At 50.3% G+C, this 22,693-nt stretch overlaps 2 protein-coding genes across 4 annotated transcripts in view; one reads left to right on the forward strand and one right to left on the reverse strand.

Annotated features, from left to right (window-relative positions):
* BCL2L1 (BCL2 like 1) overlaps nt 1-22,693 on the forward strand; it is an 871,182-nt gene that overhangs the window by 66,815 nt on the left and 781,674 nt on the right. The gene's annotated exons all lie outside the window — the stretch shown is intronic.
* LOC101287815 (cytochrome c oxidase subunit 4 isoform 2, mitochondrial) lies at nt 757-10,403 on the reverse strand. 3 transcript variants are annotated; one of them, XM_049698822.1, is made up of 7 exons: nt 10,089-10,403; nt 8,252-9,698; nt 6,739-6,774; nt 5,599-5,680; nt 3,879-4,043; nt 2,940-3,071; nt 757-997 (listed from the first exon to the last, which is right to left on the reverse strand). In XM_049698822.1, exons 2-7 carry the CDS (start codon nt 8,450-8,452, stop codon nt 861-863), a joined length of 753 nt encoding a protein of 250 aa, XP_049554779.1. In that variant the 5' UTR covers nt 8,453-9,698; nt 10,089-10,403; the 3' UTR covers nt 757-860. The 3 variants fall into 3 exon arrangements, with proteins under 3 accessions (XP_049554779.1, XP_049554780.1, XP_004272737.2); XM_049698823.1 differs by having other exon boundaries at nt 9,918-10,403; XM_004272689.3 differs by having other exon boundaries at nt 8,252-10,403.

Below are 22,693 nucleotides of genomic sequence, written 5' to 3' on the forward strand. Positions count from 1 at the left end.
ACAGTGAGATGCTAAACTTCTCCAGTAGAGGGTGCTGGAGGAGACATACCAAGAGGAAAGGAGGCTTCTCTTCTTGGTTCTGGGGTATACGAGTGTGTATTCCTATATAATCTGCTTTCTGCCCCAAGACCAACCCTCTCCCACAACACACACCTTCCTACTATTCTCCAAGTCATTCTACTCCAGTCACTGTGGCCTCCTTGATGTTCCACATTCCACAAACTAAAATCCTGCCTCAGGATCTTTGCACTTGCTGTTTTGTCTTGTCATATGCCACCTCTTCTAAGAGGCTTCACCTACCACCCCCAAACCCCTTTTAGCTCTGTCCCTTTATCCTGCTGTTTTGTTCCTTCATAGCACTGATTACTGTGTAACATACTGTATATTATACTTACTTATTCCTTTTTCTGTCTCCCCCCCTACACACACACACACACACACACACACACACACACACACACACACACACAAAGAAGCACCTCCTCCATGAGGCCAGACACTTTGTGTGTCTCGTTCACTGCTGCATCCCCAGGGCCTAGATTAGTACCTGGCACACAGCAGATACTCAGTAAGTATTCTGCCTTTCCTAATCCCACCTATCATTTAAGGCTCAACCCCAACCTCTACTCCTCCAGGAAGCCCTCCCTGATAAGTGGGGCCCTGGAAAGTGGCTTACTGCCTCCCACCTACTGTCCTGCCCAATTTTAGGTATAACGTAGGCTTTATGGCAGGTAGAGACTGCGGTGGAGACTAAAGGCAGATGAGAGCAGGCCAGCTTTATTGGGGTTAAGTGGCGGGGAGGGGCCTCCATAGGCTCCGGGCCAGGGCAGAGCTGCAGCGCGAGCAGCTGGGATGCCACGTCACTTCTTCCACTCCTTCCTTTCATAGTCCCACTGGGAGGCCAGGCCTTGCACGGGGTTGCCCTTCATGTCCAGGATGCGCTGGAGCTGCTGGGCCTTCCACTCATCCATCAGGGTGATGGGTTTCTTAGGGAACACTGCAGGGAAGGAACCGGGTAGGGACAGGGGCATGCGGGACCCTGCCAGGCCCACCCCCTCCCGCTGAGCCAGGGTATCCAGGCACAAGGTCAGGGTGCCCTGCATGAGGACCCCTCGCCACCCTGTCCATCCGCCACCAGACTCCCCACTAAAGCTGCACTCTGGGGACCTCTGAGTTATGATCCCTGCTCTGCCTTAGACTTGGTGTGGGAACTGGGCCAAGGTCCTTCCCCTTTCTGAGCCTCAGTTTCCTCACCTACTCTGTGACCCAAGGGTAAGAGGAGCACTGGTTTGAAGTCTTTCTGGGTCCACATCCCAGCTCTACCACTACCTTGCTGTGTGACCTTGAACAAGTCACTTCATCTCTGACCCCCAATTTCCTTACCTGTCAAAAACAGGTCCTGTCCACCAGGGTTGTGGGGATTGAATGTGTTAGTATTTATAATGCAATTGGCAGAATGAGGGAAGATATGAAAACCCCTAATACATGATAGCTACTATAATTACTGAGTTTGCTCCCACTTATTGGGAAGGGTCCAGGATGAGACAGTTTCTTATGCTTCCTGAAGGGGTTGGGAGTGGGAGGTAGGATAGGGGTGTTCACTTTAAAGCTATGGGGACCCAAAGGGTGAACTCACGGAGGCATTTTAGGTGCCTTGATGTGTGGACCTAGAAAGGCCTGGGGGACAGAGCTCCCAGCCCTGCTCACATCCTACTTCCTGGTCCATCTGCCCCTGAGGCCAGCTTAACCTGCCTGACCTTTGTCTCTGGTACTTTCTATTCCAGCGGGTGGGCCCCTATGAATGCCAAACATTGGACTAGAATAGAATTTTTCCCAAAGGTTCTCTCATTTCACCCTCATGCAAGGTAGGAATTCCCATCACACTTTTACAGAAGAAGAAACAAAGTGAGGCCTCTGGAGGTGAAGTCAATTGAGGCAGAGACTGCCAGCTCATCCCCAACATGCTCCCCTCTACTTCCAGAGCAGTGCTTCTCAAACCTCAGTGCACATCACAGTCACCCAGAGGGATATTAAAACATAGATTGCTGGGCTCCAGCCTCAGAGTGTCTGACTCAGTAGATCCAGAGTGGGGCTGAGAATTTGCATTTCTAACAAGTTCCCAAGTGAAGCTGTTGGTCCAGAGACCCCACTTTGAGAATCACTCTTCTGTAGTAATAAATCACTCTTCTGTAGTAACAAATGTAGTAATAACATGGTCGGTTGGGTACATGATCACTCAGCTAAAGACTATATTTCCCAGATTCCCTTGTGGCTACGCATGGTCATATGATCACTTCTAGCCAATAGGATGTGAGCAGAAGTGGTGGTGCAAATTCTGGACCTTAGAGAGAGTGTGTCCTCCCTTTCCCTCTTCTTGGCTGGAATGTAGGCTTTATGGCTGGAGCTGGAGCAGCCATTTTGTATGTCAAGAAGGAAGCTGCATGTTAAGGATGGCAGAGCAACAAGACAATAGGAGTCTGATATTGTGGAATCCCCATACTCCCCCTGGCCTTTTTTGTGAGAGAGGAAAAAAACTTCTATCTTGTTTAAGCTCTTGTACATTGGAGACTCTTTGTTACAGCAGCCAAAACAATATACTGAAAAGTTCACGGTTAGTAACAGCAATCAGTAACAACATCGTTCATAACTATGTGCCAGGCACGAGGCAACAGTTTTATAATTAAATCCTCACAAGAACCCTGAGATGTGGGCACTATTATTCCCATTTTACAGATGAGAGAATTGAGGCCCAGAGAGGTAGGGTCCCTACATGGCAACCCAGGCAGCCGTGCTCTGCCCTTCCCCATACACCTCTTTGGGGGACTTTTCAAAACTCTTCAGATGAGTGCCAGCATAATTCCCTTATCAAAGCTTGGCTGGTGGCTGTGGCCACAAGGGCATGGCCGAGGGCTGCGGCCAGCTGAGACACTGCCACTCACCATAGACCCGCTGCCACCAAATCAGCAGACCTGTGAATCCAAAGAAGAAGAAGACACAGCCCATCACTGTCTTCCACTCGTTGGAGCGACGGTTCATCTCTGTGAAGGTCTCATGGAACTGGAGCCGGTACACTGGAGGCAGGTGAGGGGTGGGGGAGGAGGGGCCTCAGGTGCATCCATTCCAAGGGCCCTGGGCCAACTCTTGGCCTCAGGGACCTCCAGCCTCCCCCTCCCTGCAGCAGATGCTGTCCATTCAGCAAATTCTTATTGAGCATCTAGCATGTGCAAAGCATGGCCAGGAGCTGATGGCAAAGCTGGCTCCCAGGGGCACTTCTGGTGGGCAGCACTTGGGGTCACACGTCCCTCCTGCTTCCCAGGGTCAGGCCCCTGCTCTCCCACCCACCTCACCTGCCTCTCTCTGCTCCATCTCCCCACACCACTCAGTGATGCCCAGGACCCTCCATGCTCTCCAGCTCTTACATCCTTCCCCATGCTGTTCCTACTACCTGGCAGCCCCTCCTCTTCAGCATCCAAAGCCGACTGGAACAACGCTCCTCTGGAAGGCCCACCAGGATTCCATCTTTCTCTCTCCCTTGGGTTCCCACAGCCCCCTGAACACACCTCACCCAGCCGCATATCCCGTATTACAGCTATCTGGGCTTGCGTTGGTTCCCCCACTGGACTGGGAGCACCCTGAGGGCAGGAACCCTCAGGGGGATTCACTTCCGTGTCCCCAGCATCGCCTAGCACCAGGCTGTGCACAAACAGTTCAATGAATAAAAAGATGAATGAACAAAGGAATGAATTTCACCCCTCAGGTACGCATTCGAGTCTTTGGGTGGTTCTGGCTGTCTTGTTGGGGGCTCTCCCTGCCCACTGCTCCGTGACAGGCCAGGCCTTTCTTTGCAAAGTCACCCCCAGCCCCACCCTGAGACCTACAGGCCACCTTCTCAGCGTGGCTCAGCTGCGTCCAGCTGCCCTTCTCCTTCTCCTTCAGGGCCTGCTGCTCTGCGTTGAGCTCCGTGCAGAAGGGCTCATCGGGCATGGGGTAGGAGCGCTGGGCATGGTAGTTGGTGTAGGGGGGCATCTTCTCCTTGCCGTGGGCTGCGGGCACAGGGAGGAACTGAGTTCAGGCTGCCCCTGGGACGTCCTGTCACTAACTGCAGTATTAGAAAGTGGGTGGCACTTACTGAGCACTTACTGTGTGCCAGGAGCCATGCTAAGGCCTTCAGGCGAGTTGACTCATTGGCTCGGCATCACTCTGAGACAGTGATATTGTTCTCTTCATCTTACAGAGGAAGAAACTGAGTAGCTAAGGGACTTGCCGAAATTCACAGAGCAAAAGGGAGCCGGGCCAGGGCTGCAATTCAGCCCCTGTGGCTTCAAATCCTGTGTCATCTGGGAAGATCTGGGGTGAGGAGGGCACATCAGGCAAAGGCAATGGGTAGGGAAAGGTTCATTGCGATGAACCTGAGATGGCAGATGGGAAACTGCCCCACAAACTGTAAAGCATTATCCCTATGCTTGTTTTTTTTTTTTTTTAGAAGATGTTGGGGGTAGGAGTTCATTAATTAATTTATTTATTTTTGCTGCGTTGGGTCTTCGTTTCTGTGCGAGGGCTTTCTCTAGTTGTGGCAAGCGGGGGCCACTCTTCAGCGCGGTGCGCGGGCCTCTCACTATATCCCTATGCTTTTAATGAGTGGTCAGGGGCACGGCTTTGGAGTTGCGGAACCCCAGTTCCACCCCGGCCCAGCTCTGACGAGCCCCTTTACCTCACTGTGTTCAACATCCTCATCCGGAAAGTGGGGAGAGTAAAAGATCCAACTCCACACTGTTGTGGAAGCTTCAAGAGAATGCACTCGAAAGGCTTCGCACAGCGCCTGGCACACAGTAGGTGCTCCACGAATTACACTGACAGCGGCTGGCTTCACCTCTGGCTTCCATTCTTGGAAGCTTTCCCTGATGGCTAAGCCCTCAAGGGCTCCATGTGAGTGTCCAAAACAAGGCTGGGTGCTCGAAGGGTCTCAGTAAAGCTTCTTCTGTTTATTGCCACCAGAGATGCCCTCAAGGAGGGCACTGGTACCACCTTGCCCAAATAGCATGGGAACTGCTTTGGGCAAAGAGTCCTGGCTCTGGGCCTGTGTGTTTACCTGAGAAATGGAGATAACAGCATAGTATCCACTTCATGTGTTTGCTGTGAAGTCTAAATGTGTTAATCTCTGCAAAAAGTTTATCACGGCTCAGGGTACATAGTAAGAGCTCAATAAATGTTATCTGTTTTTATTCTCCAGAGGGTCAGGAAGGCCCTTCTACCCGGCTGAAGTCTCTCCTACTTTAGGCCTCTTTCTTCTGACTAGCATGGACACAAGGGTCTGGAAAGATGGTCCAAAGTTCTGTCAGCACCCTCAGCCCCAGGACACAAAGGTCTTAGGGGCCTGAGATATGGGGGTCAGACCCTGAGAAAGCTTGGGAGGAGGGGACGGCTGTCTCTATTTCCTGGAAGAACGTGGCCCCGGACCAAGGGGTAGGATCATGGGAAATGGTTTGGGGCAGGCCCAGGGCAGCATGAAAGGGACCAGGGGCAGCCTGCAGACAGGACCCTTGCCCCTGGCCTTGCAGTTCGGCGAGGGTCAGGGCGGGGTGGGTGTCCGGGTCTTACCAGTGCCTCCCGGGCTGTGGATCCCTCTCATTCCAAGTCCTCCTTTCCTCAGCACCAAGATCCAGGCAGCTCTAAAGGACATCTGGAGGGGGCTGTGGGTGAGTCCTGCCCTCTGCCCTCTGCCCTCTGCCCTTCCCCTCAGGATCCAGAGGAACAGCTTTTTCACAGGTGTTGTGGCTGGGGGAGTGGTCCCCAGGATTCCAAGGTCACCGCCTGCCCCTTCTAATTCTGTATGATATCCCTATGGGGGTTGATGGCCATCCTAGACATTTGGAGCCCCCTCCTGGGACCTCAGTTTACCATCTGAGAAGTGGGAGGAGGCCTAACTCTTAAGGCAGGACCTGAACAGTTTGGGTCTGGGAGCCTGGGTTCTGGTTCCAGCCCCAGCTCATGGTGGCTAGGTTGGGAAACCTCTCTCAGCTGTTTGTCCTCTAGAGGAAACAGGGTGGGAGTCCAGGTAGGGAGGGAGCAGGTCCTGGGATAACTCTCCTCGCTACAGGGCCATCTGCCAAGGTCTCCTGCAGATGGTTTGGCCCCCACCCCTTCCCCCATAATTGGCTGCCTACGTGCCTGGAGAGCCTGCTCTGCTGGACCTGGTGGGAGAGGGAGACAGGCGAGCCCAACCCTCCATCCCCAGGGAAATCTCAGGGTCTGGCATCCCAGGGGGGCGAGGAGGGGACTTAGAGGAGGACACGGACCAAACTGGGACAGAGGGAGGAAGAGAGGCACACATCTGGGGAGAAGAAGGGGGTATCCCACTTCTGGAAATTGAAAGAGGCCCCACATCTAGGGAAAGAGAGGCACCCAATCATTAGAGAGAGGGAGGGGTGTACCATATATGGAAAGTGGGAAGGGGCTGCACATCTGGAAAGGAAGGGCTCCCCATCAGTCATAAGTGGTTGAGAGCCCCACCTATGGGGAGGGAAGGAGTAATCTACATTTGAGGAAAGAGATGGCTCCCCATATGCGGACGGAGGAAAGTTCCCCTCAACTCTGAGCTGCCAGTAGCTGCCCGCCCGCCCCACCCGCCATGCTCCTCTTATAGCAGCGCCCCCACGGGTGGTAAAAGCCGGAGTCCCAGCCGCGTCTCCCACCGGCCCGGATTTGGGCAGCCGGGGCTCTTCCCACCCACTCACTTACCGTGCGGCTCAGCGGAAGCCAGAACGCGACCCGGGTCTGCGGAGCAAGTAACGGAGAACAGGCTGCAGAGGGACCGGAGCGCTGGCGCCCGCCTCCGGGCCCGCCCCACAGCCTTTCCCAGGACCGCCCCCGCGTGGGAACGTCCTGCCTGGGAGAGCCCAGCCCGCGTCCCTGGGGTCTCCCGGGCTGCGCAATGACTCCCCGCCTCAATTTCCCTGCCCACCGGGGTCCTGCCTCTGGAGGCCACCAGCTGACGCAGCCCTGGGACCAGCTGGCTGTGTGTCCTGGGCTGGCCCAGCCCTGTGAGTCCGGTTGTCCCAGGAGCTGGATCTTCCTGCCTTCACACCTTTGCTCACCGCTGTTTCTTCCACCTGCAATGCTCTCTTAGGGCTTCTTGGCAACTTTCCAGCCCAGACCCCATGCCTTCCTGCTCCAGGAAGCTACAAGCATCTAGAATCTGGGAGCTGGCCTGTGGTGTACCACCTGGCACGAATGCCCTCATACTCAATGACAGGTGAAAAAAGCCTCCCCCTGGGTTCAAATCTTAGCTGTGTGACCTTCAACAAATGGCCTAACCTCACTGAGTTCCTGTTTTCTGAAAAAGAGAGCTAATGATATCTCTTACCTTACATGATTGTTGTAAGGATTAAATATGTCAATAGAAAAATGTGCAACAGGCACATTTATTCAAGAACTATTTATTAAGACCTATTACAGCTGGCATTATTGTCTACTGTTTAACAGGTTAAATGCTTGGGGATTTAGAGACAAACAAAATCAAACACGGTCCCTGCCATTTTAGGGCTTACAATCCAGTTTCAAGCAGAGAGAGGCCTGTGCAAAGGCCCAGAGGCAGAAAAACACAGGTGTGTTCACAGAACAGAGAGAGGCCATCTTGGCCAGAGTGTAATGGGCAAAGGAGAAAGCTGGAGACAGGCTGGAGTACCAAGCAGGGCCTCATAAGCCACGGTGTGGATCTTGGATTTTATTTTAAAGCTGGGAAGCCAAAAACGGTAAGTAGGGTAGTGATGTGGTTAAACGGAGCAGAACATGCGTCCAGTAAATATGGCTTGGAATTGTTAGAATACTGATTCTGGACTGATGGGTGAAGGCTGTGAATTCTTTCGTGGCCTGGGGCCAGAACTTTCTAGGTCTGCAAGCTCTGGTCCCCTGAGGTGTGCCGAGCACCCACCCACCCATCAGGGTTCCTGTAGCCCATTGAAGCCATAGAGACCTGCTCTAGCCAGTGCCTGGAGGAAGGGGCTTAGTGCCCTGGAAGCAGATGAGTCTTAAAGAGCAGGGACTCAGGGGGAGGTGCTAGAGAGACCGTAGAGTGGGCAGGATGCATGTCACCTCCATTCTGGGAGGTGAGAAGGCAGTGTGGGAGTCTGCTGGATGTCAAGAGACCCCAGCTCCCAGGACTGGCCATGCTTACTCCTGGGGGCTGCTCCTCCCCCTTCCCCATGATCAAGGGAATTCCAGATTTGAGAAAACCCAAAGAGGACCACCTTACCTCTTGGATGCTGTCCAGGGTGTCCTGAAGATTAGCCCTAAGGACAGAAGATGAGGTAAGGCCCTCCTTCAGGCAACCTGGGGAGGACACACCTTGAGTCTTGTCAGATCTTTCCAGGGGCAGGTGGGTGCTGTCTGCATTGGGGTGACTGGCAAATGTGTAGGCTTTACTGCTGCCACACTCGTGACTAAGTGGCTCCATTTCTGGGCCTCAGTTTCCCCATCCATTACAAGGGCCTCCCAAGGGAGAACTTGACCCTGGAGAACTTGACCCTCTGTTCTTCTCTACCGTCTCCCACCCCCATCTCTGTGGGAATGCCAGGCTCCAGATGTGGAGCAGTGCTGTGACAAGGAACATCTGTTTGGGAAGCCGGCCCCAGGGCTGAGGGTGATGGGGTGATGGCAGGCTCCCCGGCGGCTCAAGGTTGATATAGGGCAGCACCACTGCGTAGAGGGCGATGCCCAGCAGCGTCTTGATGTCTGGAACCTGAAAATAGTCAGACTCTCCCATAAAGCAGGTCACTCAGGTGTCCTGGGGCCGAGGAGCAGGAGTCTTCCGTGGGAACCTTGGTGGGCACAAGGTGGGCTCCAGATGAGGCATTACACACCACTCACGGCAAGGGGCCCTACATGTGAATGCAGGCTGAGATTTCAGGAACAGCAGGAATAGGAGGTGAGAGGGATCTGTCCCTTTCAGGCGGCCCTGCGGCTCCAACCCCCCAGCAGGAACCCATACAGAAAGGAGCAGCTCTCTCTCACTTGATCAGATTCAGGGAGGCCCTGAGTTTCTGCTCAGACACAAAGACCTGAGACACAATCTCAGCATCCTGCTGGTACGACCCCTTCCTCTCCCATTCAGGCTTCATGCAGGACCCACCTCTGGCCTCCCAGCCCAGAGGAGATACTGAGGAAGAGCTAGGCCTCATGGAGGACACAAAGCCGAAAGTAGGAAGAGGTGTCGGACAAAGCGTTGCGGACCCGTATCCCCAGCCCCTGGGGAGCCCCTGGAGCCATTTGAACATGGGGAGGAGGCCTGGGATAGGAGGGGGCGAAGCCAAGAAGTGCAGGGACTGGGGAGAAGATATAGGGTAGTCGGAGACCGGAAGGTAGGAGTAGGCGGGGCTTATCCTTAGGGGCGGGGACTGAGTGTAAGAGTGGGCCAGGGAAGAGCAGGGCAACCGAGGCACTAAGGGGATGGGGCCAGTTGGGCGGGGGGGGGGGGGGGGCCGGTAAACAGAGGGGGCGTGGTCAGGACAGAGCAGAGCCCGATCCCGCCCACCAGCTGGAAAGCTGACTCCCAGCAGGGACACTGTGATTCCGGGACACTGCGGCCTTCAGGCGACGGGCAGCGCCAGCATGAAGGTGCCCGGGCGGCAGCGCAGGCTCAGAGGACGTCGTGCGAAGACCCGCAGATCCAGCAGGGACCAGTCCAGAAAGCGCTTCTGCAACTGTAGACAGGAGGGCCGGCTCAGAACCGACGCCGAACCAGGGCTACCACGGGAGCGGTCGCTAGTGGCGCGTTTCCCGGCCCTAGGAACGATCCCGTGGCGCGATCAGGAGCAGGTGGACTCCCCCGGATGGATTTCATTGGGACGGGACGGGACCGGTGGTGGCCTGGAAGATGGAAACCTCCTTCCTGCAGGTCTGTTATCTTTGCACCACCACACCTGGGGCACGAAGTGAGCGAAGCCCGCGTTGTTCAGCCGGAAGAGGAATTCCTCGCAGAGTTGCAGGGGAGACGTTTGAGGCCGACCCCTCTGGCTGTCACTCATGGCCTCTTGGCCCCCCCCACAGGCGGCCGTTTTTCTAGGTCCCGCCACCTGCCTCACTCTACTCACCTACGTCCCTCGTCTCCTCCCTCCTTCCCCGTCCTCGAGCTGCCAGTCATCTTTCCCTGGCCCCTTGCACAGTCATTGTGCCCGCACCTCTGGACTCTACGTAGTAGTCTAGCGTTCCACCATCTCCAGCCCTACCCCAGTCCCGTCAGTTATCCCTGGCCTCGCCCAGCTCGCCTAGCTGAGCCCGCCCGCCGGCCCCGCCCGTACCCTGAGGCTCCTCCTCAATCGCTCAGCCCGCGGCCGGCCCCTTGCCCAGTTAGTCCTTCCCGCACTGCCTTCGCAAGGCTCGTTAAACCCTCTTCCTGGCTCTAGCCTTGCTCTTTCAGTCATTCTGTGGTGCCGCCCACTCCCGAGCCCCGCCCTTACTGTCAGCCTGCTCGCCACAGCACGCCCCAGCCGAGCCCCCACTCTGTCAGCAAGCCCCGCCCCCGCAGGGCACAGCTCACTTTCCCTAGATCCTCTCCGAGGCCCTGCCCATTCTGTCACTCCCCTCAGGCCCGCGCCTGCTCCGGCCTCGCCCCGACTGTCACACAGGCCCTCCCTGTCCGTCCCCAGGGCCCCGCCCCCTCCAACCCGCTCAGGCCCCGCCCCCACCACGTGGTCAGTGAGGGTGCAAGCCGGAGCCCCCACGTTGCAGGCTACCTCTGAGGCAGAGGAGGCGAAGACGTTCCCCGAGCGGAGCAGGACCGTGAAGCCCTCAAGCTCTGACCGCAGGAAGGGCACGAAGCGGCCGGACGGGTATCCGAACTCGCCTCGAGCCAGGAGAAGGGGCGCGGGGGTGGGGCTTCGACAGAACTCGCTGCATTGGCATCCCGGGCCTGGGGTCCGGGTCCTCATCAGCACCACCCCCGACCTGGGCAGATGTATACAAACGACATCAAAGGACCCCCTGGTTATCAGGGGCCGTGAAACTGAGCGCTTGGGAGGCCCACATCTAGGATTCTAGTCCCAGCTCTATCCTCTGCTGGTTTCAACCCCTCTTCGTGGCTGCCTGCATGGCCTCCTTTCCACGTTTCTATAATGCCAGTCACACCCAAACTCTGCCTGGGGACCAGGAGGGTGAATGCGATGGTCTAAGCGGAGCTTCTCCTAGAGGTGCCCACAGCAGTGACGTATCAGCCAAGCTATGGATGGAGCTATGGGCAGTGTGGGCATTGCCTTGAGGTCCAGCCCAGTGCTCTGCTCTGACCACCAAGAGAATAGTCCAACTTGGCAAAGGGCTGTGGCCGTGGGATCCTGGGGGCGCAGGGGGTCAAATTAACTCTGGGGTAGGCACTGGTCCCTTCAGATCCCGCCCTGGGGCTCCACACGGAACGGTCTGCAACTTCTGTTCCTGATCTCCCAGGGCCTTCTGCACCACAGGACAAACCGAGGGTGCACAGGGCAGGGTGTGAGGGACCCTGGCCAAGTCCCAAAGCCTTGTCTTCTCAAACTCAACTGCCTCATGGGCATGGGAATAATGCCCCCTGATGTGACTCTGGCCCTTGTGGGGACAGCTTCATGGCATCCTTCAGACTTCCTTAGCACCCACTGGCCTCCCAGCAAACTCCTTAGCCTGATATTTAAGGTCCCTCCTGCCAAACTCAGCAAATGCAGCTCCCCCATCAACCTCTCCTCCTCTCCCACCATGCCCCAGCCATGCTGCCTTTCAGGTCTTGGAACATACTCCACTCTTGCCCATGGCAGGGCCTTTGCAACTACTCCCTCTGCTGAAATGCTCTTCTCTCAAGAACAAGGCTCATTTATTCCCACTGGCGTGTTTCCATGAGAAAAGCTTTACTGGAGCAACACACCTCACTTCTCACCCGCAGACTTAAATTCTGGTCTACAAACAAGTTTATCAGTTATTGTGGCCTTAACAATATTTCCAATTCCACACGTTCTCTTTACAATGTGACCTTGACACTCCTGTCATCAGGTGGTGGCATCTATGTCACCATTCCTTGAACTTGAGTGCACCTTTGTGACAGCTTTAATCATAGGACATGGTCAAAGTGATGCTGTGTGACTTCCACAGCTGGATCATAAAATGCCATGGACTCTCTCGGGATGCTCTCTCTTATAACCCAGCCACCATGCCGTGAGGAAGCCAAACTAGCCCATGTCATATTTAGGTGCTCTGGCTGCAGCCCAGCTGAGGTGCCAGCCTACACCCAACCTCAGCTTCTAGCCGTGTACATGTCCAGACAATCCCAGCCCCTAGCCATCAAGTCTGCCTCAGCCATCAAGTCTTCCCGGCTAAGATCCCAGACATTATGGAACATCTCCGCTGTGCCCTTTCTGAATTCCCAACCAATAGAATCCATTAATATCAGACAACTGTTTTACACACTAAGTTTTCAGGTGGTTTGTAGTAACTGGAATGGTAACAAAATGTTATTTGGATTCAATATATCTGACTCCTCATTTAACTCAGTTGTTTCAGAACTTGGGCAAGAAAGAGGGTATTAAGTATTGACACCCCAAACCCCACCATTGTCCTCCCAATTTCAACTCAATATCATCTCCTCAGAGAGGCTTTCCTTGACCCCCGTGGAAAGTACCCTCTCTAATCAGTCCAAAATTACACACATAAAAACCCACAGGCTCACTTTTCCTGCATGCTCTACCCATCAAGCCTGTTCACTCAGGTCCCTCTGCTTCCAGATTGGGATGAAGTGGGATCTAGCTGTGCAATGGATTATTTTGTTATTCTTACTCTTCCATTTTTATTTACTTATTGGCCTTTTGGCTGTATATCTTTGTATTAATTTTCTGTAGGTTCTCTGTTTCTCTAGGGATTACAATATACATACTTAACGTTTGACAGTCTATTTTGTGTTCATACTTTACACCTCAAGTAAAAGATAGATGCATTAAAACCATAAAGGTGCCTTTACCTTTTCCCCTTTATAATAGTTATCATATATGTATTACATCTACATTCATTGAAATACACCCAAAAATGTTAGGATTTTTGCTCTCAAGTCATATATATTTTAAAGAACTTGACAGGAGAAATATAATCTATTATACTTATTCATATTTTTACCCTCTTGTTGCTTTTTATTTATTCCTAAACTCCCAAGTTTATCTCTGGGGTCATATCCCTTCAGCCTGAAGAACTTCCTTTAACTTTCTTTTAGAGCAGGCCCACAGATGATAAATTCTCTTAGTTTCCTTCATTGAAAATGTCTTTATTTTACTTTCATTCCTGAAGGATATTTTTGCTAGATGTAGAGTTGTTGACAGTTCTTTTCTTGCAGGACTTTATTTTTTTATTATTATTGTTATTATTTATTTATTTTGGCCGTGTTGCGCGGCATGCGAGATCTTAGCTCCCCAACCAGAGATTGAACCCATGCCCCCTGCAGTGGAAGTACAAAGTCCTAACCACTGGACTGCTGGGGAAGTCCCTTGCAGCACTGTATTTTTATTTATTTTTTTATTTATTTATGGCTGCGTTGGGTCTTCGTTGCTGCACGCGGGCTTTCTCTAGTTGTGGCGAGCGGGGGCTACTCTTCGTTGCGGTGCATGGGCTTCTCATTGCAGTGGCTTCTCTTGTTGCAGAGCATGGGCTCTAGGTGTGTGGGCTCAGTAGTTGTGGCTCACAAGCTCTAGAGCACAGGCTCAGTAGTTGTGACGCACGGGCTTAGTTGCTCCGCGGCATGTGGGATCTTCCTGGACCAGGGCCCAAACCTGTGTCCCCTGCATTGGCAGGCAGATTCTTAACCACTGTGCCACGAGGGAAGTCCCAACCTGCAGCAATTTAAAGATGCTGTTCCACTATCTTCTGGCCTCCATGGCCCCCTAAATGTAAAGTGTTTTGGGCTTTTGGTTCTTTTTTTTTTCCTGGCTGCTTTCAAGATTGTTTTTTCCTTATTGGTGGTTTTTAGTTTGATTATGAGATGTGTGAGTGTGGGTTGTCTTTGAGTTTATCCTGTTTGGCGTTTGCTGGGTTTCTTGAATCTGTAAATTTAAGTTTTTCACCAAACTTGAGAAAATTTCAGTCGTCATTTTAAAAAATTCTTTTTCTGCAACTTTAAGGGACTCCAATTTCGTGCATATGAAATCTTTTGATATTTTCCCACATGTCCCTACGTCTCTGTTCAGTTTTTAAAATAGTTTCTCTCTCTCTTCTTTAGATTGCTTCACTCCTATTGATCTAGCTTCAGGTTTACTGAGTCTTTTCTTTGTCATCTCCCTTTGCTATTGAGACCATCCTCTGAATTTTTAAGATCTGAGATATTGTGCTTCTTAAGTTCTAAAATTGTCATTTGGTCATTTTTTGTTTGTTTGTTTGTTTGTTTTTTCTTAGTATAATTCAGTGATTCTTTTTTAAATCATTTTATTAAGGTATAATTGACATAGAGAAAGCTACAGATATTTAATGTATACAACTTGATGAGTTTGAAGGTAAGTATACACTACTGAAAATTTCACCACAATAATCAAGGCCATAAATTTATGCATGACCTCCAAAAGTTTCCTCCTGCCCCTGCCTTTAAAAATATTGATTTCCGGGCTTCCCTGGTGGCGCAGCGGTTGAGAGTCCGCCTGCAGATGCAGGCGACATGGGTTTGCGCCCCGGTCCGGGAGGATCCCACATGCCGCGGAGCGGCGGGGCCCGTGAGCCATGGCCGCTGAGCCTACGCGTCCGGAGCCTGTGCTCCGCAACGGGAGAGGCCACAGCAGTGAGAGGCCCGCGCACCGCAAAAAAAAAAAAAAAAAAAAAAAAAATATTGATTTCCTTTGTGTGGTGAGAGCAATTAACATAAGATCTACCCTCCCAGCAAGTTTTTTTCTTTTTATTCTGTAAAACTTTTTTTTAATTTTTTAATTTAATTTTATTTATTTTTTTATACAGCAGGTTCTTATTAGTTATCCATTTTATACATATTGGTGTATATATGTCAATCCCAATCTCCCAGTTCATCACACCCAGCAAGTTTTTAAGTATACATACAATACAACTAACTACGGGCCCTGTGCTGTACAGATCTCCAGAACTTGTTTGTTTTGTATTACTGAGGCTTTGTACCTTTTGACCAACACCGCCTGTTTTTTGGCTCTTTTTTTATGGTTTCTATTTCTCTGCTGAGAATGTCTGTTTTCACATTCATTCTAAAGCATCCATCTTTCCCTCACAGCGTACTGTTATAATAGCTGCTTTGAAGTCTTTGTCTGACAATTCCAACATCTGGGTCTTTTCATGGTTTGCATCTATTGTCTTTTGCTTTGAGAATTGGTTGGATGTTCCTTATAGAGCAACTTTTTATTGTATCCTGGACATTTTCAATACTATCTTCTGAGACTCTGGGTACTGTTAAAAAGCCTCTGGAAATTTGTTCTTTTTTAGTAGCAGGCAAACCTGATTAGGTGCAGACTGCATGTTCTATGTCACCTGCTGCAGGCAGTGATTCTAATCAGTTTTACTTTCAAAGCTTTGCTATGTGGTTTGGGTCTGCCTGGTGCAGGGGTTAGTCTGGGATATGGGCAGTGGTTTACATGGTGTCAGTACCCAAAGCTTTGCTCACCTTCTTGGGGTGTCTTCCATACAGGCTCAGCTTGGGGTTGAGCCCAGGACTTGTGTTGATTCATACACAGAATTAGAGGGTTTCCTTCATCCATTCTCTCCTCTCCAGCATTTTATCTACATTATCTGGCTCTACAGGCCCATTTTTTCTGGTCCTCTGGTCTGAAATATGAAGTTCTCTCAGAGTTCTAACCACCAGCACTGTCACCACTGGGCCTACCCCTGGGGCAAAGCAGCAAGAGAAAAGACAGAAAACAGAGAAAAGACAGATTTGCCCCACAGTATTTACACTCAGGGGTCCCTTTTCCAAGTTCTTTTCTCCAGCAGGTGGGTTTTCTCAAGACTCTTCTCTCAACGACTTTGGGAACTGCAGAGCAGACTGGGGCTGAGAGCAAAGATTAAATAAAAATAATAACAAGGAAGGCTTCCCTGGTGGCGCAGTTGTTAAGAATCCTCCTGCCAATGCAGAGGACACGGGTTCAAGCCCTGGTCTGGGAAGATCCCATATGCCACAGAGCAACTAAGTCCGTGTGCCACAACTACTGAGCCTGAGCTCTAGAGTCTGTGAGCCACAACTGCTGAGCCCGCGTTCTGCAACTAATGAGCCCGTTTTCTGCAACTACTGAAGCCGGCGCCCCTAGAGCCCATGGCTTGCAACAAGAGAAGCCACCGCAATGAGAAGCCTGCGCACCGCAACAAAGAACCAACACAGCCAAAAATAATAATAATAATAAATAAATATATATATATTTAATTAAATTAAAAAAAATAATACCAAGGAATTCCTCACACTTTCCAGCTTCCGGAGGTCCATTTTCCCCGTTCTCTGGCCAGAATGTTGGGCTTCTCTATGGGAGTTTTTGCTGCTCATGTCAGGTGTGCAGTTTCCTGAACTCAGAGTACCCTGGGTCTAAGCAAGAAGATACAGGAAGAACATCTACCAGGAAACTCACTACTGCTGTGTGGGTTGTCCTTCATATTTTGACTTTTCACTCCAATCTGCTCTCTATTATTTACTTTACAGTGTTCTTTCTTATTTATTTATTTATTTATTTATTTATTTTTGGCTATGTTGGGTCTTTGTTGCTGCACGCTGACTTTCTCTAGTTGCGGCGAGCGGGGGCCACTCTTCGTTGCGGTGTGCGGGCTTCTCATTGCAGTGGTTTCTCTTGTTGCGGAGCACAGGCTGTAGGCACGTGGGCTCAGTAGTTGTGGCGCACGGGCTTCGTTGCTCCATGGCATGTGGCAACCTCCTGAATCAGGACTCGAACCTGTGTCCCCCTGCATTGGCAGGCAGATTCTTAACCACTGCGCCACCAGAGAATGGCTTTCTTAAGTAGTTGCTTTCTGTATTTGTCCAGAGTTTTTAGCTGTAACCAGTGGGAGAGTTGGGCTGTAGGAGGCTTACTCTAGCTTAGCCTTCATTCTCTCTCTTTTTTATTTTAATGTTTTTTTCTTCCTTTTGAGGTAGTTTTAGACTTACAGAAGTTGCAAAACTAGTACAGAGTTCCTGTATGTCCTATGCCCAGCTTTCCCTTTTGCCAACATCTTACATAATGATAGAACCCTTATCAGAACTAAGAAATTAACCTTGGATATTACTATTAACTAAAATTCTTTTTTTTTTTTTTTTATTAACTAAAATTCTAACAACAGAAGTTATTTGGGTTTCATCAGTTTGCCTATTAATGTCCTTTTTCTGTTCTGGGATCCAGTCCAGGAAGGACCCCACATCACATGCGGTTGTCATGTCTCCTTAGTCCCCTCCAATTTGGACAGTTCCTCTGTCCTTCCATCTTTTTCATGATCTTGACACATTTGAAGAATACTAGCCAGCTCTTTTGTAGACTGTCCGTCAATTTGGGTTTGTCGTAGGTTTTCTTGTGATCAAATTGAGGTTACGCATTTTTGGGGAAAAACACCACAGAAGTGACATATGCCCAAGACTTCATGAGGTTGATGTGTATAACTGGTGACATCATCTTGATCCCTTGTTTAGGGGGATTGATATTAAAATTAATATTTTACTCTTTGTAATTATTAAATACATTAAGGGGGATATTTTGAAACTGTGAAAATATCCTGTTTCTGCTTAAAGTCTGACCCACTGAATTTAGCGTCCTTTAGTGGATTGTTACCTTTACAGTCAGTACTTTAAGAAATTACAATCATAATGTTGACGATGATGAATTGGATCCCAGACGATTACTTGCCAGCCATGTACCTGGAACTTATTTTTCCTCTTGGAACCTCAGCTTTCTTATTTATAAAGTGAGATAATTATGAATCTGACCTCACTGGGTTGTGGAGGTGTTGAAATGAGATACTGGCAGCAAAACACCTAGCAGGGGGCTTGGCACATAGGTATCTTGGGATGGGGCTGTCCTTGTCAGGGGACTGAACTGCAGGAAAGAGGGCTGTGTGTCCTTGTTGGGAGATAACAGTATAGGGCAAAGAAGTGTTCTGCAGGCACTGAGCAGGAATGATCTTAGAGAAATCCCTGGAATTGTCTGTGATCAAGAAGCAGTTGAGAGACTTCCATCGTGGTGCAGTGGATAAGACTATACGCTCCCAATGCAGGGGGTCTGGTTTTGATCATTGGTCAGGGAACTAGATCCCACATGCATGCTGCAACTAAGATTTCTTATGCCACAACTAAGGAGCCCATGTGCTGCAACTAAGACCTGGCACAACCAAATAAATAAATAAATATTAAAAAAAATAAAGAAGCAGTTGAGGGGACTTGTTTCTGGAGGTCAGGTAGAGAGCCTGGGAAACTTCCCAAAGTGCACCAGCTTTCTGCAGGAAGTGACTTCAGGTAAAGGAGGCTTGAAAGACATCATTGGAAGGAACTTATGCAAAGCCCACAGGCTGGACCATAGAAGAGAGGTCATGGCAGGTGGGCACTTACTGGAGAGGCCCTGAGGCCCCAGTGGGCTTTGGTGATCAAAGCAACTCTCAGTACCCACTTCCAGAGCTAGGGACTGGGCTGCCAGGGGATGGCAGGAACTTGGGTACCCCTCTTCCCAATGCCAAGGTATCTGCAGGATTGTCCCCAAAACCCCACCCAGCAGGGTGAATGGAGCTGGAGCGGAGTATAGTGTGAGTACCTCTATTCATCCACGCTGTCTTTCATTCAACAAGTACTTACTGAGCACCAATTGCATGCCAGGATTTGTGCTGGACAGAGGTCATACAGCAGAGAACAAAGCAGCCCACGGAGCCCCCGTCCTAGAGAAAGGAGTCACAATAAACAAGGGAACAAACACACAAGATTGTTTTGGTTTTATACTGTTTGGTAACAACTACTCCAAAACTTTGCGTCTTAAAAGACAACAGCCATTTTATTATATCTCACAGATTCTATAGATCAGGGATTCAGGCAGGGCTTGGTTGGGCAATTCTGCTCCCTGTGGCGTCAGCTGTGGTCACTCAGTGGGATTCAGCTGACAGACGGGTTAGTCCAGAGGATCCAAGATAGCTTCTTGTAGACCTGAATGACCGGATGGCTGAGCTCAGCTGGCAGTGTCATTGGGAGCGCCTGCCCATGGCCTTGCCAGCAGGAAGGTCTCATGGCAGGCTCACCTGGCTGCTGCTTCCTCCAGAGTGAGTGCCCCAGGGAAACCAGACGGAGGCTGAATGCCCTTTCCTAATCTAGCCTTGGAAGTCATGTAGCATCAATTGCTGTAAACTATTGGTCAAAGCAGTCACAGAAACCCATCCAGGTTCACAGGGAAGGGACATAGACCCACCTTTCAAAGGAAGGAATAATTGTGGCAATTTAAAAAAACTGCCACGGGCTTCCCTGCTGGCGCAGTGGTTGAGGGTCCGCCTGCCGATGCAGGGAACACAGGTTCATGCCCCACTCCGGGAGGATCCCACATGCCGCGGAGCGGCTGGGCCCGTGAGCCATGGCCGCTGAGCCTGCGCGTCCAGAGCCTGTGCTCCGCAGCGGAAGAGGCCATAACAGTGAGAGGCCCGCGTATTGCCAAAAAAAAAAAAACCTGCCACAAGGATAATGAGTTGTTCTAAGTGCAACGAGTCCAGAGAGGTTAAGCAGATTTCCCCAAGGACAATTACAGATGTGAATGGTGCTAGGAAGGAAACAAAAAACAGGGTGAAAGTCAGGGAATGAAAGGAGATGGTGGGAATTCCCTGGTGGTCCAGTGGTTAGGACTCTGCGCTTTCACTGCCGAGGGCCTGGGTTCAGTTCCTGGTCGGGAAACAAAGATCCCACAAGAGGAGTGGCCAAAAAAAAAAGAAAGAAAGAAGGGAGATGGTGGGACTTCCCTGGTGGTCCAGTGGTTAAGACTCCATGCTCCCAGTGCAGGGGGCCTGCGTTCGATCCCTGGTCAGGGAACTAGATCCCGCATGCATGCTGCAAATTAAGACCTGGCACAGCCAAATAAACAAATAAATTTTTTTTTTTTAAAAAAAAAGAAAAGAGATGTTATGGTCAGGAAGACCCCTCTGATGGAACATTTGGGCTGAGACCTGAGTGACAAGAATGTTTATTTGTGGGGCATAGAATTTCAGGCAACAGGCACAGCACATGCAAAGGCCTCCCAGTCAGGGAAGAGTAATTGGAAAGTGACCAAAGTGACAGGAGAGCAGTGAGGTGAGTGCAGGCGAGTGGGAGGACATAGGCAGGAGCCAGGCCTTACTGTGCCTTGTGAGCTGTGGTACAGAATTAGGATTGTATTCTAAGAGCAACTGGAAGGTACAGGAGACTCTTATGCAGGCAAGTGATACGTTCTGCCAACATTTTAGAAAGATCCCTCTGGCTGCCATTTGGAGAATGTCGGGGGCGGGGGACAGTGCTAGAAGCAGGGAGACCAGTGAGGAGGCTACTGCAATGTCCAGGTGCGAGGTAATGGAAGCCAGGGGGATGGGCAGAAATGCGTGCATTTGGGATACATTTAGGGGGTTAGAATTGGCAGGACTTGGAGATGGAGTGAATGTGTGTGTGTGTGTGTGTGTCTGTGGCATGCTTTCCAAGGAGTGTCCTTGTTTCTACTTTGTCCAGAATTCTAAAACCAGCCCAGAAGACAATTTTAACGATGAAATAGTCTTGCTAATCCTCAAAATGGGGAGGTCAAGGCTGGGGACTCTGGGCAAGTCACTTAACTTCTCTGCGTTTTCCTTTTCTTATCTCTACAGTGAGTGTGTTGGGTTAAGTGGTATGTAAGGGACTTCCCAGTTCTGACTCCTCTGTTTAATCAAAATAGACTCCAGTCCAACCTAGTAACATTTAAACTGTGTATGCCCTGTGATGCAGCCATCTCACTCCTTCACACACATCTTCACTGGGAGATATGCACAAGGACATTCAGAGCAGCCCTGCTGATAACAGCAAAAACAATGCAACAACCCAAAGGTCCAGCAACAGAGGATTGGGTAAATAAATCACATTAGAGGGACTTCCTTGGCAGTCCAGTGATTAAGACTCCCCGCTTCCACTGCAGGGGTTGTGGGTTCGATCTCTGGTTGGGGAACTAAGATCCTGCATGAGGAGCAGCACGGCCAAAAAAAAAAAAAAAATCACATTACAGAATACTATACACAGTGAAAAGTGAGTGAATTAAGGCTACACACATCACTGTGGATGGCTCTAGTGTAATTCATATTACATGAGAAAAGCAAGTGACAGAAAACTACACACAGTATGATTCTATTTATTTATTTTTTAGTATGATTCTATAACAGAAAAAACCAGGTAAAATTAAGCAATAGATTATTTAAGGATGCATACTGGTACGTATGTGGGAAAAAATAAAAGAAAAGTAAATGATTAAATAACACAAAGTTCTGAATAGTGGTAATGTCTTTACAGGGAGAGAGGGGATTTTATCCAGAGGGGCACCGAAAGATTTAATATTCTATTTCTTAAGCACGGTGGCTGATACTCAAGTGTTTATTTTATTATTGTCTTTAAACTGTATGCATTCGTGATATGTACCCTTTTGTATGTATAATACATTTCACAATTTTAAAAAATTTCAAGAATTTGCCTAAGATCTCCTCCTCTTGTGGATAAGGTAATGAGGCTCAGAGGGGGCTGTCATACAGCAAGGAAGAAGGAAGAGTATGAAAGAATGGGGGACAGAGTAACTAAGGCCCTGATCAGAGCAGGAGCTGGGTGGAGATTTCTGGATTCGTCACCTGCTGTGTACATGTACACAGACACACAGTCACATACCAGACACAGAAATCACAGCTCTGGCTGCAGTTCCCAGACAGTCCGCCAGAGGCCGCCAAGGCACCAGCCTTCACAGCCCTCGGGAACCAGGCCTGGTTTTTCGCCGGCGCTGGCGCAGTTCCGGGTCTTCCCGGCAAGGGGGGCCAGTGGTCCGAGAAAGGGCGGAGCGGGCAGGGCGCCCAGGTTTGCTGTGAGCTGAGTGAGTTCAGCTGTGCTGGAGCTCGCTGATCCACCCAGCTCCTCTCTGCCGCTCAGAGACCGGGGTCTCAAGCTGAAAACATGAACTACCGAGTAGACATGATTCTGCTCCGCCTCCAGCAGCCTTGTCTTCAAGCTTGGATCCTGTTGCATGCCCTCTGCATATACAGGAGAGAATCTAGGTTTTGTGGGCCTAGATTTTTGCATCTAGGCACAACATCTTGCAAATTTTACAAAAATACACCCACACAAAGAAACAAACAAACAAACACACAAAACCCCACATAACTCATTGCTAGGACTCCTTCCAGATGTGAAGACCTGAAACGTAAGCTTCAGTCATTTCAGGGTAAATCCACCTCTGATTATGCTTATGCATATTTATCTACTGTCTGTCTTCTTCCACTAGGAACATAAATTCCAGTAGGGCAAGGATTTTTATCTAAATTCTTAGCTTCTGCAACCCACTCCTAGCACAGGTAGAAACTTTGTAACTACCGTTGACCCTTGAACAATGCGTGGGTTAGGGACACCGACCCGACGCAGTGAAAATCCGCGTGTAGTTTATACTCAGCTCTCCTTATCGGGGATTCCGCATCCGTGGTTCTGCATCAGTGGTTTCAGCCACGCACCGATCTTGTAGTCCTGTAGTGCAGTGGTCCCCAACATTTTCGGCACCAGGGACCGGTTTTG

The sequence above is a fragment of the Orcinus orca genome, chromosome 16 (genome assembly GCF_937001465.1).
Source record: "Orcinus orca chromosome 16, mOrcOrc1.1, whole genome shotgun sequence".
Lineage (NCBI taxonomy): Eukaryota > Metazoa > Chordata > Mammalia > Artiodactyla > Delphinidae > Orcinus > Orcinus orca.

Bases quoted from the DNA above. Each gene is read 5' to 3' on its own strand.
- LOC101287815 (XM_049698822.1), bottom strand. From the start codon at position 8,452: ATGGAGCCACTTAGTCACGAGTGTGGCAGCAGTAAAGCCTACACATTT. The intron at 6,775-8,251 runs GTAAGGTGGTCC...CTTGCTCCGCAG, and splicing joins CCCTGGACAGCATCCAAGAG to ACCCGGGTCGCGTTCTGGCT. The intron at 3,072-3,878 runs GTAGGTCTCAGG...ACCTGCCTCCAG, and splicing joins CCACGCTGAGAAGGTGGCCT to TGTACCGGCTCCAGTTCCAT.